The following is a 20486-nucleotide window of genomic DNA, read 5'->3' on the forward strand; positions in this document are numbered from 1 at the left end:
TAAAACATGTATTTTTGCTTTTTTGTTTCACTTTTTTGGGGGAAATTGTGATAAAATCTCATATATTCGATGGGCTAAATGTAATTGTACATACCATACTGATTGGTTTGTTTGACATCAGTGAAAGTATAATCAATATATTGGGATTTGAAGGCTGTTGGGTAGGAAATAAACAGGTAATTTTATACTGTTTTGGCCTTCTTGTAAAGAACATTGTTACATAATCTCATGTTTGATGGGCTAAATGTAGTTGTACATACTATAATGATTGGCTTGTTTGACATAATTGATAACAATATACTTTTTTTAGACTGTCTCATGGGAAAAGCGGTTATTTTTGGAATTTTTTTTACTTTTTTGAGATAAACTGATATAATCTCATATTTCTTTACATTAACGATTGGCTTGTTTGGTATTAATGATCAATTAATTTATTGTGATTTTGGGCTGTTGGATGAACAAAATGGGAAATTGTTGTATAGTGTCATTTTTGATGTTCTAAATGTAATTGTACACACAATAATGATTGGCTTGTTTGACATAAGTGATAGAGCAATCATATACTGGGATTTTAGGCTGCAGGGTTGGAAAAACTGGTCATTTTAGACATTTTTGAGGCTTTTCTGAAGGATATTGTAATGAAATATACTTGATCAGTTCAATGTAATTGTATAGACTATAATAATTGGTTTGTTTGACATAAGTGAGAGTAAAATTAATACATTGTGATTTTAGGATGTTGGATGGGCTAAACAGGTAATTTTATGCATACTTTTTGTCTTTTTGGAAGGAAATAGGGGCACAATCTCCTAATTGATCATCTTAATGTAATTATTTATACAACATGGTTGGCTTGTTTGACATTAGTGATAGTACAGTTAATATATCATAACTCTAGACAGACTGTTGACAAAAAAAAAAGAATTCTGAAACATATTTATGGGCCTTTTAGGAAGTTTTGCACTATTTTCTGACATTTGTTTTACATTTTATGATTATTAAACACTATGTTAGGTTTTAGTGCCTGCTTTGTTGGTGCTAAAGAAAGTATTACAACAAAATGTATGTCTGATTTTGTAAATATTGCCATGTAGAGTGTTGAAAATGCTGTCAGGTCCTATTTAAAGGCTGTAGTTTATCTTATTCAGCAGGAGAAAAAGGTTTTCTTAACAGTTTTAGTGCCTTATGTAATGATAAATGCTAAATATATCCAACATGATGTATTTGTGAGAGGAATAAGGAAGATTTTTGCTTGTGTATGGAGAAAAAAATGCATGAAAAATGCTAAAACTTCCCTAAATTAATATTGCAATCACAGAACACTGATGATTAACCTATGCCATAAAAGTATTCAGATCTCATCTAAAGTGGTTGATTTGAACTTTTCCAGCAAGGAAAGATGATTTCTTAACATGATTTGATGCCAAACTTGGTAAATCTGTGCTGTCATGTTATCAGTATGTGCCCATGAGGTATTCAGGCAGTTTCTGTTTGTATATGACGGAAAAATACAGAATACTGACTAAAATATTCTTGTATTAGTTTTGCAGCTACAGGACTTCATAGATATTTGTGGAAGCTGATAATTCCCCAGTGTGAAGGTGCATTTTTAACTAACATAACTGCTCCAACATCTGCAGGGCAGAGTGTCAAACTTGTGTCTGTGGTTGTTTACTGTCTGCAGGTTTAAAACAGGAACTTATCAGACTCTATCCCAAGGGAAAGCAGCCTAACTTTTCTCTTTTTTTGATTTTTCATTTAGTCAGGAAACAGGTGCCTCCTCCTGAACCTGGAAGGATAAATGAATCCCACAATATCAGGCTGCATGATGCATCTGAGAGAATAAAGTAAACAACTTCAGAGTACGAGGCTTCTGAGGCCAAGGTTCAGCTATAGAAAGAGGACATTTCCACCACTGTCGCTGGCTTTGTTTTGCAGCTTTGACCTTGCAGGGTTCAAGCTGATCCGTTTGCATTTACTGTACTGAAATAAACCCTGTGTTTAATGTGTGACATATTCCAAGTTTTTTAGGTCACTTCACACCCTCTATAGGTCGTTTAAAGCCAAGTCTCCTTCTTCTTCCCTGCTGTAGTTCTTCCAATCGATGTGATCCACTTAATCAATCAGTGACAAGGCATTTGAACTGCAGACGTGATTTCCAGCAAGTCTATCATCCCACCCTGTCGTCTGCAAAAACACTCCAGGGGGAGATTACTCCACACAGGCCTGGCTCGTAAAACTCTCTTTATGTTAAAACACACCCTGGTCCTGAAAAACACACCGATTGCATAAAGTTGCTTCTACTTTTCTAACCCAGAAGTACTTCCTAAAAGTTAGAGCTTAATCTGGAGGAGAATTCATGCTCTGTATGCTATCTTTTCTAACTTTCAGCACAAAAACAACTTCCCCCGGCCTCCTCCACAGCTGAGACAAAGCTCTCCACCCCCTGTGTGGCTTCTGTGCAGGCAAAGAAGAGGAAGGGAAAAAAGGGAATGTTTTGCCTCTCTCCCTCTTCCCCTCCCTTCTTCCTTCACCTCCCCAGGGCAGCTCTGTGTAGTAATAAACGTCCCCCATAAATCTCCCCCTCACGCCATCCTCCCCCTCCTCCAGCTCCAGCCTTTTTTTTTGTTAACAGCTCCTTTTCTTCTCTCCCCATGCCTTTTCTTTTCCTCTTCTCTTTTCTATTGCAACCCAACCCTGACATTGACTCTGCACATGGCCGATGGCTGCTCTGTCATGGATTCAGAGGGGCGGGCGAGAGGGAGGAAGAAGACGGACCACAATAGATTTGTATAGGTTTCCCTCCGTGCAGCCCGGCTCTTTTCTTATGTGGCTGTCATTGTGACGAGCTGTGGTTAAATCTGGTGAGGTCACTCGTGTATCACGTTGATCTCCCCTTACCTGATGGAATGACACATCCAGGCAAGCGTATTTTCAGCACAGGAGCCCCGCAGCGGTAGAAACTGAAACAAGAAGAAATCACAACTTTATTAGACCTAAACTACAAGAGATTTCTAGTTCCCTCAGGACTTTATTTATCCTCCATGCAGCTTAGAAGTTGGTGAGGTTGTGCCAGATATACCTCCCTCCAAAGCAACTCATTACATTTATCCAAATTACTGTAATTAAGTAGTTTTCTGGGTACTTGTACTTTTTTAACACTACTGAAAATCAGTACTTTTACTACTACTTAAATATCTGTCAACCAAAGTAGTGGAGTGACTGATTCCACATCACATCCCAAAATATCAAATGTGAGACATATTTGCACCATGGGTGAAGTTATCCACTAAGTTGGGTTTCACGCCTGTGACTCTGGGTGCTTCTTAAGGATATATAGTGCATATTCTTCATCATTATGTATTGCCTTGCCATTACGCTGACTCTGCCGAGTTCTTTCCAGAGGAGACCACAGATTTTCTAGAGTTACAGCGGCTCTATCATGTTTTTTAATTTTTAACACTGTCATAAGTTTAACTTTATTTTGTGTGGACCAATAAAGACCCTTCCATTGACGCTCTATTTGAGCTCAATTAACAGTCAATATTACCATGTAATTTATTTTATTATAAAGGTGTGACTTTACTAGATCTGTTCTCTTGTTGTTGTTTTTTTCCCAGTAAGGAAAGATCAGATTTTAGTGAAATCTATTACTGTAGCTACTCAGTACCTAGTTGTGCACTTCTTCCATCTGTGGCTTTTATTTTGAAAAGCACACAGAAAAAGCAGTCATGCTAGTCTACCACTGCTGTACTGATGTAGACATAAATGTTGTCTAGAAAAAAATTAATATTTTCTATTAAAAATAAATAATGTAAATAAATAATAATAAATAAAGAATACCCTTACTCATAATAGAAGAGATTTATAGAACAGTGCATTTACTTCAGTAAATTTAATTCGAGTAACTGGACTTTAACTTGAGTACAAGAGTTGTGTACTCATTCCACATGTGGCTTTTATTTTGAAAAGCACACAGAAAAAGCAGTCATGCTAGTCTAACAATGCTGTTCTACTGGTGTAGATATAAATAATATCTAGAAAAAAACAAATTCTTTCTTTTTAAAGTAAACTTTAAATAGAAATGCTTAACTTTTACTTGAGTTGATTTACAGACCAGTGCTTTTACTTTTACTTAAGAACATTTTTTTGAGTAACTGGACTTTAGCTTAAGTACAACAGTTGTGTACTTTTTCCACCTATGGCTTTTATTTTGAAAAGCACACAGAAGTAGCAGTCATGTAGTCTTACACTGCTGTTGTACAGATGTAGACATAAATGTCCTCTGAAAAAAAAAATCAAGTTAACTTTAAATATAATACTTTTACTTGAGTATATTTATAGAACAGTGCTTTTACTTAAGTACATTTTAACTGGAGAAACTGGGCTTTAACTTGAGTACATTAGTTGTGTACTTTGTACTGTGGCTTTTATTTTGAAAAGCACACAGAAGAAATCTTCTGAAAAAAATCAAGTTAACTTAAAATATAATACTTTTTAATTTATCTTGCGTATGTTTAAAGAAGAGTACTTTTACTTAAGTACATTTTCACTGGAGTACAAGAGTTGTGTACTTTTCCACCTGTGGCTTTTATTTTGAAAAGCACACAGAAGAAGCAGTGATGCAAGTCTAACACTGCTGTTCTACTGATGTAGACTTAAATATCTTCTGGGAAAAAACGATTTAAAGTAAACTTTAGAAAGAAAACTTTTTACTTTTACTTAATTAGATTTATAGAACAGTAGTTTTACTTTTACTTAGCTTTCCATAACTGTAGAGTCATGTTGTTTCCCCCTCTGCCTCCCTCAGCTATCTGTAGAAACTGAAACACAGGAAAAAGAGAAAAAGCAGTTTGATAACTGTGGGGAGGAAAGAGTTAAAAGCTCTGGCTGCCTGAATTCACCGGAAAGTCCCACAAGTGACGTTACAGTCCAGCAATTAAGAGTAAATTAATTACAGAGTAGTGGATGGTAGCTGAAACCCTTAGGATAGAGAAGAACCTCCCAGTAAACAACTTTAAAATGTTTAAGGGTAAAACCTCAGAGAGAAAGGAGGAAGTCAAACTGTAGCATTAGACGAATCAACACTGGCTTCATCTATGCACTATTTATACACTTTTGCATAAAGTTGGTACTTTTTTCTTTTTAGAAAAGTCTTTAAAACACCATCAAAGTTGCTTTAAATTCTGTCCAAAGTGCACGTTTCCTTCTATGCTGTTACACTTGCTGATTAAAGACAGAAATCGGGTTATTTGTGAGTTAAAGTCTCTCAGAAATATAAACCCCCGTGTGTTTAGTATTCTAACTCCGTCCTAAAGTGTAGTAATCTCAGTAAACTGACAAACCAGAGTAAGTTTGTCCTCTCAAAGGAGGAAGATGAGGAAAAAAAAAAAAGTTTTGGTTGACGCCCAGCTCTGCAGGCTCCTCCTGCTAAAGGATTATAAAGCAAATGTCGGGGCTGGAGCAGGGCAGAGGGGGAGTTCTGCTGGGTCAAAAATACACACGAGCTGCAAATCACAAACTCAGCAGACCTGCGCAACTTTCTAACAAGCACAGCTTTTTTATTTTTATTTTTTTTTTTATTTTTACTACCTTCGAGTTGAATCCTGTCGCTGCAAAGATGACCACAGCCGTGGTGTCGCCTTTCTTCGACTTCGAAGTTCTCAACAAGGTAAGAGAGTAAACTTTCTGCCTGTGTGTGAGCTGGTGTTAGCCTGTTAGCTGCGCTGTTAGCCGCTGTAGAGGAATGAAGCCCTGCATGCCCGCGGCCCTCTCTGCTCCGGAGCTCTGTTGCTTTCTTGTTTGGAGGTTTGAGATTTGTTTTCAGAGCTCTTTGCTCTGTTTGCGTGTTGTTCTCCTGTCTAAACGTCGTCTAAACGCTAAAAAAGAGCTTTGCAGGCATGTTCCGCAGCCTGGCGGTAACTTTACTTTAAATAAACCCGTTTTTGAAATGTTAAACTTTCTCTTTTCCATATTCAAAATAAACCTGCTGCCTTATTTTCTTAGTTTTGCTTACCATGAGCGCCAGCTGCCGTCACCTCGCCATATTTCTGAGAGCAGTTTGCGCCACTTTTAATTCTCCTCCCAAAGCAGCACATGCTCGCTAATCATTGACAGTGTTTGTGTGCTTTAACCTCCTGTTGCTCACTTTAACCTGCCTCTGTGTTTTAAAGGTGATTTAATCTTAGTATTTTGGAGGTTAACCTGATTTCAGAGCGCTAACGGCTCTCCTGCTCGGTCACGTCACTGCGCTGTTTTCGTTTGCGTCTGTTTAGATGTTTTCAGTGTCAGGTTTCTTATAAAACAGCCTCCCGGTGGATTCTGCGCTCCTTTAGCTCTTATACTCGTGTAAATCAGTGACTAAGCAGCCATCTCCTCTAGTTTGGACGTGTATTGGAAAGCGGATCAGTTTTCTCTTGTGATTCAACAGGATGCGTGGCCACTTTCATTATCTTTTAAATGATGCAGCCTCTTTGTAGCCCTGTGGCCTCTTCATGTGCTGCTGCTCCATTTACTAAACAGGCACACATTCCTCACCAGGGCAACTTGCCAAACCAGCTGCTGTTCTATAGGCTTGTATCCGCTTATGTAGTCCGAGCCAAAAAGAACACAGTCATGCAAGAGGAGGCTATGGATCTTTTCTCTCTGTCAGACTGGTGAATATTATGTCTGATGATGTGTATTCTTTGTGTTTCTGCAGAACAACAAACTGCTCAGCTACAACAACAACCTGGGTGCCCCCCATCCCATGTCTGTCCCTTGCACTGGCACCAACGTGCCCCTCTCCAGCCCCGCCGGAGCCCTGCTGGACAGGAAGGCGGTGGGCTCTCCCTCGGTGGGAGGCGTGTACCAGCGGCGGCACTCTGTCAGCAGCACAAAGTTCAGCCAGAACCAGTTTCTGAACAGCCTGAAGGCAGCGGACCACTCCTCACTCATCTCAGGGGTTGGCAATGCCAGCAACAACAAGGAGAACCGCCTGCGAGACCGCTCCTTCTCTGAGACGGGGGAGAGGCTCCTCAACAAGTGCCTGGGCCCGGCCAGCCCCACCAGCGGGAGCAGCCAGGTGAACTCCAGCCGCTACAAGACGGAGCTGTGCAGGCCCTTCGAGGAGAACGGCTCCTGCAAGTACGGCGACAAATGCCAGTTTGCTCACGGAATCCATGAACTGCGCAGCCTGAGCCGCCACCCCAAATACAAAACTGAGCTGTGCCGCACCTTCCACACAATCGGATTCTGCCCCTACGGGCCTCGGTGCCATTTCATCCACAATGCAGAGGAGCGCCGCGGACCCCCGCAGCAGTCCTCCCCTCTTAACTCATCCAACAAGATGGAGAGGCCTCGACTTCAGCACAGCTACAGCTTCGCGGGCTTCTCGAGCTCAGCTGGGCTGAGAGACAGCCCCACTTCAGTCACCCCTCCACCCATGTTCTTTCCCGATGAGGTCCCTGACTGGCCCAGCAGTAACCCCTTCACCTACTCCAGCCAAGAGCTGGCCAACCTGTTCGGGCCCAGCCTCAGTGCTGGTCCTGTAGGCACAGAGCCCAACACCCCTGCACCCCCCTCTCCAACAAGCACACCTTACTATTTCAGACCTATGTTGGAGTCCCCTCAGATGTTCGAGTCTCCATCCAGCCCTCCCGACTCGCTGTCAGACCAGGAGGGCTACCAGAGCAGCTCTGGAGGCAGCCTGAGTGGCTCTGAGTCCCCCACGCTGGACACCACCCGCCGCCTTCCCATCTTCAGCCGCCTCTCCATCTCTGACGATTAAACTGCACGCTTCCACCAGTGACTTAAAAGTTTGATGACACAAAGAGAACACGGCACTCCCCTCTACCTCTGCCCTTCTCCTTCGCCTCCCTGTCCTCCCTTACTCAAGACACCGTGTTAGATTCTTCCCAGCGTTGCAAGGATGTAGTCACTTAAGGGAACTCTGTCTTCTCAATGATCATTTCACCCCTGCACAGCCAGTCTCAAACCAACCCTGCCATGTGTCATAGTGCCAAAAAGGAGAGGAAATTGAACAATACCAATCATGAGAACAAGAATTGACTGTTTTGCCAAGTGCCACTTGTTATTTTTCTTTTCTTCTTCATTTTTCTTGAATGTGTAGCAGCACAAGTGGCCTTGGAAAGGGGAGTGCATTGCACTAGCCCCCCCCCAACCCTTCCCTCCCTCTTTCTCCCCCCTTCCCTTCCTGATGATACCACTTCCCCTGAGCTAGCTAGAGGGTGCTCACTAACTGTAGATCTACCGCAGCCGTTTTTACAGACTGAGTTCAGACTAAAAGGAAAAAATAAAGACCCTGAAATGATATGAATAGTTTTTAAAAAGAAAAAGTGCCTGGGGCGGTTTCTTCATGTGTTTAGGGTGAATGGACTACTGTTTGTTTTTGGTTCTTTCTCATTTACCCCCCCTCTTGTCACGGTTCTTCTCCAGCCCCATCTTATGTAATTGTGGACTGGGTGAGTCTGCAGGAAGGACTTTGAACTGGAAGTTGGTTATGTTCCCCCTCCTCCTGAGTTTTCTCCTCCTGTTGCTGGTCACTGGCTCTTTTTTTTTCTTTTTTGGGAAGGAAGTCTTGATATCAAACTGATCATTAAACCTGTAAGACTTTATCCCGCCTCTCACCCCCTGCCTTTCCCCTTCATCCTCGCCGATCCGGGGGAATTCCAGCATTCCCATGGTGTAGTTGTACATCCTGCGACTTGACAAGATCGGATCTCCAAGCTATCTTACTTTACTTCTTCCCCACTTTAGAACATGCTCCCAGGAGCGCTCTGTACTCATTACATCCCTTTTTTTGCTTCTTTATTTGATAATTATTTTTTATTAATGTTATTATTACGGTTATTATTGTTTGAAAAACTTTCCAGATCGAAGGTTTGCTTGTCACTGCTTATTTAACTTATCAGAACATATTTATTGGTGATCATATGCATTTTTTGTTAATTTTGTTTTGTATTTATCTGGATAATGAACAATAGAATATATTTTCTTTTATGTTAAATTATGATCTTCCATATTAATCTAAAGATTGTGAAGACGTTTTTGTCAGTTTTCCTTTTTTCACAGTTTAATATATTGTACTTCAATGACTTTTGTTCTGCAACTACACTTTGTCAAAATGAAACTTAATTTAAAGCAAAAAAAATGCAAAAAAAGACGTTTTGCGTTTTGATTATTTATTGTACTTTTTTCTTACTCCCTCTTATTGGACTGCAATTCCATCTAAACTAGATTTGCTTGTATTCATTCCAAACCCCCCTCTCTCACATGGTAAATCTAATGGGACAGTAACAGTAGCTAACTGTTATCACATTAATGAAACTTGGGTTGATGGTGATATGAATGACCCGCTCTCATCACTGGTTTAGGAGTTAGAAGACTGCTTCATGTTCTTCTGTCAGTTCTGTTCTTGCAAGCAATAGCTGTGACCAAATGGGTTGAGGAAAGTTTCTGATGTTTCTCTTTTTAAATTTGATTGGATGCTTGATGCACTTGCTTGGCCCCCCTCTCTTGACCATTGGAAGTGCCTCTTTGAATACATTCCAGGTAGCTAAGGCCTTCTGTGCCTTTTATATTTGAAAATGGAGGACGATTAATTTTTTTTAAAAAGTCACATGTTCTGTGTTGCCTTCACTTTTTTTTTCTCGGAAGAGGTGAGCAGATTTTGACACAAAGAAAGTAAAACAGTTGAATGTATTTTTTCAGCCATGTTTTTTTTTCACTACAGTAATTTCTGTGAGTTTATATGAAAACCTGTTTTTTCCTCTTTTGTAAGTATTGATTGCAGTTAAGTCAATAAACCCCGTATTTTTTGGAAAAGTTAAACTTGTGTGATGAGTTTTGTACAGTTGGGATTGTGCAGATGTGGATGTTTTCACATGGATAAAGACATGCATGGTGCAGTATATTTGGGTTTAAATCATGCATGTGGTTATAAGCTGATCTAACTTTAAATCTTACACGTGCATGGTGCAGAATACTGGGTTTAAAATCATGCATGTGGTTATAAGCTGATCTAACTTTAAATCTTACACGTGCATGGTGCAGAATACTGGGTTTAAAATCATGCATCTGCTTTAACTTTAAATCTAACACATGCATGGTGCAGAATACTGGGTTTAAAACCATGCATCTGGTTACAAGCTGATCTAACTTTAAATCTTACACATGCATGGTACAGAATGCTGGGTTTAAAATCATGCATCTGCTTTAACTTTAAATCTAATCTGGTTACTAGCTGCTCTTACTTTGAAACTAATGCATGCATGGCATTATCATTTGCGTGATACAACACTGAGGGGAATTAAAGCACTTGCTTTAAATCAGAGGTTTTCAAATGGAGCCTCACCTAAGACATCACATAACACACTATTAATCAGATCTTGCATTGGATTTATGACTTTAATGTAATAGTAATATGATACAGTCACATTTGTGTCTGCAAACAGGAACTAACATGAGCATATCAAGCATACATGCAAACAATAAAAAGATGAACCGACAACTAACTGCATTGCATCACAATACTTTAACATCTAACCTTGAAAGCACCACAGTTGCATAAAGGCATCAATCATGTTCACCCGCAATGTAAAGTCATACATGAAGCCAATGGGAAACAGAGCAGTCTGGGCTTATAACAAAACTAAAGGGAGTTTCAGTGTGGTGGAAGTTGATTGGAGCTGCTTAGAGAGCAGTCAGGGTGACTGACCCGGGGATGATCAAACTCTTTATTGAGCAGGTTTAGTTACGCAATGGCACCAAACTCCTGATTTCAGCAGAAATATTGATCAGGAGGACGGCTGTAACCGCAGAGTTTCCAAGAATAAAAGAGTCTGATTTGCTGAGGTTATCGGCCGATCAATGATCCTAAGGTTACATGTGAGCTGATCGATAAGCGTGTGAGGATATTCCTGGTCACAGAGTGGTAGGAAATACAGTATGATAAATAAATGGCTCTGTTCCACCATTTGCATAAGCAGAGTGGTATTTAATTTCAATAACAACATACTGCAGCTTCCCCTTCATTCCCTCCACACTACTTCTGCTTTGCTCGCTCCATGAACGCTTCCGTCCGTCCCTGTTTATGTACTCTCATGTTGCAAAAATGAGCCAGAACAGGAACTCCCTTCCTTTCCTACATACAATGGTGGGTGCTGACCCGTCACAGTTGACCCGTGGAGGCCTCCTTGTTGCTTTATTCCAGGGAACCTGGGCCTGGAAGATCCTTGTCTTGTTCCTTCACTCCCCCCTAACCTCTAGCCCCCTTTCTCTGAACAAGCCGGCTGCCTGCTGAGAGCCTGAGTTTACTTTGTTTAACTTCTGTTAGCTTTCTGCATACCAGGACCATCGGCTGTATATTAATATGGACTACATGTCTCTGTCAACCTCTATTGTACCAAAGTTAAGAGGAAATATCCATTGTGCAGAAGCTAAGATATGCAAAGGAATCATCTGGCTGGTGGAACTGCAGAATTGACGCCAAGTGTCCAACAGCATGTAGAAGAAATCAATGCTCAGTCTAAAGTAGAGCAGATTCTTGTGCAGGTTTGCAGACTCTCATTTAGGTGAAATTTTATGATTGTATTGTTAGTTTTTGTTCCATCTTCCTTCTCTTTGCCCCTTTTACAAGTGTAGTTAAAAACACTGCAAGGAGCAACATGTCAAAAGAGCCGTCCAACATGAAGCTACATCGGCTCCTTTTTGCTTCAAATATACAATTAAAAATGAAAATGAAGTCTTGGACAAAAAATAGCACAATAAGAACTAACTATAAGGACAGAATCCAGGTTAGAGAAAAAGTAAAAGGATGTGTATTTTAACTTAAGAGTTTGATCCATGTGTTAGACCTATACTGCTGGGGGGAGCTTTAAATGTTTTGGCTTCACTACTAGACAGCTGGTGCTCTGTCCATCTTAATATAGAGGTCTGTGACTTTGGCTTGTATTCATTAACATTTTTAGAATCCTCTCGTAGAACTCCTAACTTAGCTTCAAAATCACTAGTCCTGGCTTAAAAGTGATTATGAACATTGTCGGGGCTACTTTGCAAACTAGAGGACAACATCTTAATCTTCCCGTTTGTGGGTGTGACACATCTTTTAAAGGCACTATGATTGGTTGATCCAATAAAGGAGTAAGAAAAGATAGTCTTTTAGTGGCATTAGCCTTAGAAAGAAAGGGAAATCCATCAGCTTTGAACAATTTAGCCAGAAAATGTGTAATAATTAACACTTTTATGAAATTAACAGTTGAATAAGCTATATATCAAACTGAGGGTATATAGCCTAGAACAGTGCTTTCCAAAGTGTGGGCCACAAAATCTCATTTACAGTAAATAAAATGCATAATTAAGCACTGTTTTTAAAATTGAAATCACAATACTTGAAGACATTTTCATATTAGCCAAAAGAACCACAGCTGAATAAAAAACACCTTGCATGTTGCCTTTTTATCATTTATTTCATCTCATGTAACTAGTGTCACAGTTTAACTGGTGTTGGATTAACAGGTGACACTCCATTGAACATTCTACTGCACAGACTGCTTCCTAGTAAGAATTTATCAGCGTGCAGATGTCCCAGTGGTTAGGTTGTACTCCATGTATGCAGGTGGCTCTCCCTGACTCTCTCATCCTAATTAAGGGATTAAATGCTCAAAAATATATCTCTAAAAATGTATCAATACCTCTGGAAACATTAACATTGATAGGAAAGACTTTGTTGAGTCATAAAATAAAGAGATGAATGTTAGAAAAGAAAATTTAGGTGACTGTGGAGATGCCTGATCAAAATGGTGACAGTTGATCAGGTTTCAGATTGGGCTGCAACATAGTTAAGTTTGGAAAAGGGAGACCTAGGAGCTATCAAGAAATGCACGTCCAGTTGCAGAGCTGAATTTTTTCCATATGCTGACATAAAAAATCAGCATGTGTACCCTTTAATGATCCTTCAGATCTACAGTCATGTGCAAGTTTTAGGCATACAGGGTGCCAAGGATTCATCACATGACTGATGTGCCACAATCTGGGAGTCTGGAGAAAGAGGGGGAAGCCGGCCACATGTTAACATGTGTCACCAAGCAGCAGAGGTAAAGGTGGAGGGCATCTCTTTTGTCCAGGCCTTTTCACCCCTGGTGCATGCCCAGTACAGCTGCTGGTGTTTTTTTAGGCCCTTGGGACTTCCATAGCATGACCAGGGGCTCGTGGTAACCCTACAGCCTGCCTGGTGGCATCCTAGGCAGTCATATACGAGGACGTCCAGAGCAGAACTTGTGTCAATCCTCCTTTCCAACCTCGGGAAGCTTACGTGCCACATCTATGTCTTACTGCAGCCTCAATTTTTGGCCCATGCATGCCTAAAATTTCTGCACAGAACTGCAGAGTAAACCAAACTTAGTTGTGCCTCAACTTGCAATGAAAACAGTCTAAAATGGACTGAAAAGTCTGCATTAATCACCTTTTTCTGTTCTAATCTTAACAGTATTTTAATATAGGTTGTCTCTTAAGGCCTAATGTGCTCTGTGAATAACTTAAAGAGGATCTGGTCTCAACTTTAGAGGGGATTCTTACAAAATAGCATAATTTTAAGAATGTTTTAGAATTCAGTAAGTGCAGCTCTTTGGACTTGGAAAGGTTTTGCTTCATGGTGCCAAAGGGTGAACTTTTTATCATGACCAGTTAATCCCTTCTACTTTTCATTTTTAATCTTTAAAAGCAGGGAAAGTTAAGATTTCCTTCCCATGTGCACACAAAGCTGGCAAACTATTTGTGATATAGTGCTCACAAATCCATAAGAAACCATTATGCAACAGCATGTTTTGAATTAAAGTAAGTCCAGATCCAGGGCAAACAGGATCTTATTTATGTGGCTCATGTTTCACCCCAGCAAAGAGCATGGATGGATGTTCTGTTCGGGGTCACAGAGACCACAGGCCCACTTTAACAGCTCAAAAACATACTTAACATCGTTTTATCACCTTTAGAATTTATGAATGTTATGAAAAGTTCTTATAAACATGGCTGCCTTCTGAAGTCTGCTACATAGAGAGCTTTTGTTTGGGGTCACAGAGACCCCAGCTATAAAATATGGGTTAGACCTCAAACATCACTAACATCCATATAAAGGCCAACATACAGTACTTTTCTTTGTGAGTATGGGACGTTTTTGGCAAACAAAGTGGATTTATGCTCTTCATGCATAGACTACATAACATATAAAACCAGATGTCTTTCCTTTTTTGGGGTATAAAAGATGTTTATGGCTGAGTTTGAAGTCGCAGTGAGTTTAAATAAGGTCAGAAGAAAAGGAGCATGCATGAAAAGCATCCATTTTTGAAGCAGGTGAACATGAGTGGTGTATTTCAACTTTAAGAAGAACATGCAGTACGTGGGACATGAAAGAGGGCTGTTTCCTGTTTGTGTGGCGAGCGTAGAGGCACCTTGAGGCGAAGCACCAGGAAGTGGGTTTGTAAAGCTCCAGCAGCAGCAGGTCTGAGGGCGGCAGAGGGAGGGAGGGGGTCGCCTACTCTTTGATATGTGTCAAAGAACAAAAAGTACCTTCCATTACTACACGTTTAAAGCAGATGACTTTCCATTATATTCTTCTGAGTTTGTGGTTCAGTCATCACTTCCTGCACAACAGGATAAAACAGGTGTGAACCCAATCTCCACTCACCTTTAACCCGCACGGTTGGGCAAGAGAATGTGGCGGCGGCTTGTACACTTTGTAATTGTGTTATCAGACGCAGCTTTACCTCTGTGTTTGAGAAAGAGATGAGCAAACAGAGCTGGATGTGCTAACTGTGCTATTTCCCTTATCTCCACTCCCAGCTGAGAGCAGGTTAGCTGCAGCCCTCTGTGCATGCACATGTGCATGCGTCTCTGCAGAGTGACAGGTGACGTGGGAGGGATAATTAATTGCCAAACAAGGGCTGAGGTCAACACTGAGTGATGAGGTTAGGTTAGAGGCTATTCAGAGGCCGCTTTGTCTGTAGAAATCAGAGAGAGCACGTTTGACCTCCTTTAAACACACATACCAGAGCACACAAACCTCCTGCGTCAGAAACATTGACCCAAGGAAAAGCTGCTCTTTAAAACTCTCTGAAGGATTAGATCTTCCTCCAAAGAGTGAAAACCATCAAGCTGAGGTTTGGGAATGCGCCAAAGTGAAACAAAAGTGCATTGTAGAAAAATGAAGGCAAAGGTCGATCATTTTTCTGGCAGTCTGAGATGGGAGTACTGGTAATGTTCTCATCTCTGTTAGGCTCATTAGCCTAGCTTAGCACAAAGAACCAAAACAGAGGGAAAGCGCTAGCCTGCTCTGTCAAAATATGCTATTCAAACCCTGAAAGCCAACTTTAGATCTACAGTTGTTTTTTTTGTTTGTTTGTTTTTTTTTTTATATTTCTTTTATGTTAAACTGTAAATACCTCTATTGTAAAAGCAGCTAAGAATTATTTGAGAGTTTTTTCCATCCATCCATTTTCTTCTGCTTATCCATGCTCTGGTCTCGTTAGCAGCAGGCTAACAAAGTCAACCCACACCCCCCTCTCTCTCGCTCCTCTGGCCTATCAGAGAAAACAGAGTCTGAAAGGGTGTCAAGCTGGGTTCTAATGTACAAATTGTTTATCTGTGCCCTATTAAACCCCTTTACATCACTACTCCCACCTATTTAGCCACATTAGTTTTACATTGAACCCTTTTGTGCCACTTTTAGACCATTTTTGCTACTATTAACCCTTTACACTACTTCAGCCACTCATTTTCGCCAGTTTGCCATTTTTACACCATTTTTGACACTTTTTGACTGCTTTTCAACATTTTTACCACTCATTACTGCAACATTTTTCCTTTCTTAACCCACATTTGCTTCTCATCCCTTTTTACCTCTTTCAACCACTTTTCACCACTCGTTTCTGCCAATGCTTGCCACTCTTAACCCATGTTTGCCACTTTTAATGACTTTTCACCATTTCTATTGCCCACTTTGTCATTTTTTTTAAACAGCTTTTCACAATTTTTCCACATATTTTTGCATCTCTAAAGCTAACTATTTAAACTTTTCACAATATTTTTTGCCTCTTAGGCACTCTTTACCTGCTTTTCATCATTTTACTGCCTATTTTTTGCCACTTTAAGCTGACTTTTGACACTTTTAATCAATTTTTGCTGGTGTTTTTACAACTTTTTATAAATTTTCACAATTTTACCACCCATTTTTGCCACTTTAATCCATTGTTTGCAACTTTCGACCTCTCTTCACAAACTTTACCTCCCATTTTTGACATGTTTTTTGTTTCTTGGCCCATATTTGCTGCTTATTTGCCTCTTTTAACTAATTTTTACCACTTTTGAACTGCTCCAACCATTTCTACCAACCTTTTTGCCACTTTTTAATGGCTTTTTGCTGTTTTACCACCTATTTTTGCACCTTTAAACCAACTTTTGACACTTTAAACATGTTTGTCCTTTTCCACCACTTTTTTACCAATTTATAACCAATTTTTGCCACTTTTAAACTTATTTTCTACCAATTTTCACTGCCTTTAGTCAATTTCTGCCACTTTAAGCCCTGCTTTACCAATTCGGACCCATTCTTGTCATCCTTTCAGTACTTATCTGTGCCAATTTTTTGCCACCTTTAACCAATTTCGCCCATTTTCACCGTTATTCTGCAATTATTTAATTATCTTTACCTTAAAGTTGTCTCAGTTTCTTCTACTTCATTCTCTGGTATCCTGATGTTTGTGTGCATCATGTCTCATCTATGAAGTCTGACATTACTTTCCTGATGGTTTAGTCCAGTGTGCCCATCATCATTAACATTACAAATAAAAAGGTAATTCTGTTTTAAGAAAATGTGTTTACATTTTGAAAATGCTATATTAACCTACAGTATAAATAAATAAAATTATTTGTTTAGCTTTGATAGTAGTGTTTATTATTCAGGTTAAATGAAGAATATAGTTACAACAGCCTAACTTTATCATGGGCCATGATTTTGATGACTTCCATGGCCCCCAGTTTGCCTGGGCCCCAGGAAGCTCCCTCTTTACCCCTCCCCATTATTGGCAGCGTTGATAAAGTCTGATTATGCCACTGAAAAGAAAATCATCCAAAGCTCCTCTCATAACTAAAGTCAAAATAATTCCAGAATGATTATGACTCAAAAATACAGACATATCTCCATTTATTAATTCACATTAACTATACATTTAAAAAATAGTGTAAAACATGAATGAATGAGTAAATATGAGGCTGGTGAAGATGATGTAACACAGAAACTGTTGACACTGCTATCACGCTCTAAAAACCGTAAAACTAGACTGGGTCAAGGTCTAAATGAATGAAACATAGGAGTCAGTGCTAAACGCTCATTCATCACTCAGACATTTTTTTGAAAATCTAATGTCTCTCCGACTAAAAGGATGTTTTAGTAAGATTTTATGACTGGTTGGACCTCAATAACAAACTGAATGGAGAACAAAGTGCACATAATCCTCCAAACAGCCTGTGTTTGTTGTCCTGGACCACACAAGCAGATGAGTATGTGTAGTAATAATGACACATTTGTTTTTAAGAACCAAACTGGTGAGTCAAATGTTGGGCTGTGACGAATCAGTGAAGACAATGAAGAATTAGGTCACATTATTGACATTGTTTTGATTTAGAATTTTCTTCATTATAGGCTGATATGATCACTATGTAGGCAAAGGTTCAGCTAACTTTGAGAGGACGTGTCCAAGGCTGCTAGATGACAAACCTCTAACCTTCCTCTGCTTCTACTGGGCTCTTTCTGCTCACGTACAGTGAAAGTATAGACCTTTATCTCCTCTGTCTTTTATCTCTGCTTCATGGTTGATTTGTCCATGGCTTCACTGGGAGGATTTCAGGGAGTTACAGTCTGTTTTACTGTATATTGAAATTCTTAACTTAATTATGGGGATGTGTTTTATAATTTGTGTTAACAAGGGGCCTTCTCATCCCATCTCTAATCCCTTCCTGACTATTATCAGCCGGGTGTATATATACTCCACTGTTTGGAGAGTCTTCTCTTTGAATACAAAACAGCACAGATTATTGACTTGAAATAGAGAGTGGAATACCCAACCATTCAGATCTTAGAGCTGTGGTGAGCAGTAGCTGTGTCCAGGCCTGCCCACAGGATTGGCTGGGCCCCTGATAAACCCAGAGAATGGGCCCCTGAAAACCCCACAGACCGGCCCCCTGAAAAACCCAGAAAATGAGCCCGTGATAAATCCAGAGAATGGACCCTTTACAGTCGTGATCTACTAATAATATCAGGCGTGTTGGATCGGTAGCATTGGTGCTGGCATTCTGGCTAACAGTTTCAACATATTGGAGCAGAAGAGTATGTCAAGCTGGTGTTTATTAGTATATTTTTGCCACTTTTGTCCACATTAAACCAATTTTTGCAACTTTGAACTCTTCTTGCCACTTTTTCACCCTTTCTTTACCTGTCTCAACACTCTTGCAACTCTTTAACCACTTTTCATCACTTAATACTGCCAATGTTTGCCACTTTTTACTAATTTTTACCACTTTTAAATGGCATTTCACCATTTTTTATCACCCATTGTCGGCACTTTAGGTCATTTTCTCGCCTCTTTTTTTGCCCATGTTGACCTTTTTAAAATCATTTTCACTGTCTATTTTTTGCCACTTTAAGCCAGCTGTCGACACCTTTGACCCATATTTGCCACTTTTGACTGCTTTTCTCCATTTTTAACTGTCCACCTTTGCCACGTTTTTTTCTTTCTTGCCTATGCTTGCTGCTTACCCCGTTTGTTTCCTCTTTAAACTTATATTTTGCCACTTTTTAACCACTTTTCATAATTTTTACCACCCATTATTGCCATGTCATTGTCCACTGTTGACCCATTTTTGAAACTTTAAACTGCTTTTCACTCTTTTTACTGTCCTTTTTTGCCATTTTAAGCCAACTATCGACACTTTTAACAATTTTTTCCACTTTTTAACTGCTTTTCATCATTTTTCTCTCCATTTGTGCCATGTTTTTCCTTTGTTGACCTATATTTGCTGCCTATACTTTTCCTCTTTTATCCCATTTTTGTCATTTTTTAACCATTTTTCACCATTTTCACCAAACATTGTTGCCATTTCAAGCCAACTTTTTCCACTTTTAACCCACTTTTGCAACTTTTAATTGCTTTAATCATTTTTACTGTCCTTTCTTGCAATGTTTTTCCTTTCTTAAAGCATTTTTGCTGGTATCCCTTTATTGCTTCTTTTAACCAAATTTGGGCTCTTTCTACCCATTTTGATACTTATAACCAATTCTTGTCCCAGCCTTTTACTGCCCATTTTGCCACCTTAGCCATTTTTTTGCCACTTTATTTATCCCCCCTTATGTGCAGCCTTGGCTAAGTCATTATCAAGGCTGCCTTGTTTTCAACCTCTTCATGCATGCTATTGAGTATGAATGCATTTTGTAAAATATCTCATCTGATCCTGCTTTTACCGTTAGCTCCAGGCCTCAAAGTTAGCATTTTGGTACCCACTTTGTTCTAATCTCTGCATATGTTATACTTAACTTCACAGTCATGCAGTTTTTCTGCTGCCTGCAGCAAACAGCAGGCTTTATCTTTCTAGGTCTCTGGCTATATGTGTCACAGTGAGACTGATTGCAGATCAACAAAGACAACAGTCACAACCACTCCCTGATCCTGTGGGTTTAACCCAGGCACTCTGCAGTCCTATTATCTCCACCACTGAGACTATGACACACCGCTTACCCAGTAATGACCATTAGCCCTGCCAGGATCCAGTGTCACATGTGCTTCATTCCCCCCTCTGGGCTAAGTGGCAACCCTTGACCTGTAAAAAAAGACAGAGAAAACACATATGTGTGCTGAGCAGAGAGGTGAGGAGGCTTCACTGGGTGATGGCCGTCTGACAGGTTGTGGAAACACACCCTTCCACTCCTTAGTGTGACAGAAAAACAAACACAAAGCCACTAAACTCTCGCCGAGCCCCACGCTAATGGACAAGCGATGACTTTTTCCTAACAAGACCCACTGGTCCGGTGGAAACGGGGCACAAAGACACAAGGACCAGCCAATGGGAAAGGCCGTCCCAAACCTGACACTGTTGTGCTTTGGGTTTCTGGTCCACTGGGCTGAGAGAGTCACTCCGAGAGAGCAGAACCACTTAAGATTTCCTGTCTCATGACTCCCAACATCATGGCCCGATGAGGGGAAAGTGAGCACCATTAGTAGAGCACCACCTGCTCTGGAGCTGACCTTTTCCTGCTCTAACATAGAGAAAATCATGAGACCTTCAGTTTGTGGTTTTGCCTGTTATTCTCATCCCTTATGACAACATTCGACTTACTAAAGTGATGTGGGAGAGTGGCATTATCATCACAGCACAGCCTTATGGTTGGCCATAAACCAACACAGGAGGATTCAGAGCCAGTAGATCAAAACCTTGTTTTTCTT

General features: G+C 40.1%; 1 protein-coding gene and 1 long non-coding RNA gene across 3 annotated transcripts in view; one reads left to right on the plus strand and one right to left on the minus strand.

Annotated features, from left to right (window-relative positions):
* Positions 1-4812, minus strand: part of LOC121525956 — a 96260-nt gene extending 91448 nt beyond the window's left edge. The window contains exons 1-2 of one of the 2 annotated variants that reach the window (XR_005993280.1): positions 4753-4812; positions 2902-2963 (exon numbers count right to left, since the gene is read on the minus strand). This is a non-coding gene — a long non-coding RNA (uncharacterized LOC121525956). Of the gene's footprint in view, positions 1-2901; positions 3637-4752 lie in introns of those variants that run through there. The other variant, XR_005993279.1, reaches the window with a different exon arrangement.
* A 644-nt stretch (positions 4813-5456) lies between these two features.
* zfp36l1a (zinc finger protein 36, C3H type-like 1a) lies at positions 5457-9831 on the plus strand. The gene is made up of 2 exons (XM_041812729.1): positions 5457-5671; positions 6701-9831. Exons 1-2 carry the CDS (start codon positions 5621-5623, stop codon positions 7766-7768), a joined length of 1119 nt encoding a protein of 372 aa, XP_041668663.1. The 5' UTR covers positions 5457-5620; the 3' UTR covers positions 7769-9831.
* Positions 9832-20486: the final 10655 nt, after the last annotated feature.

Source organism: Cheilinus undulatus, linkage group 18 (genome assembly GCF_018320785.1).
Source record: "Cheilinus undulatus linkage group 18, ASM1832078v1, whole genome shotgun sequence".
NCBI lineage: Eukaryota > Metazoa > Chordata > Actinopteri > Labriformes > Labridae > Cheilinus > Cheilinus undulatus.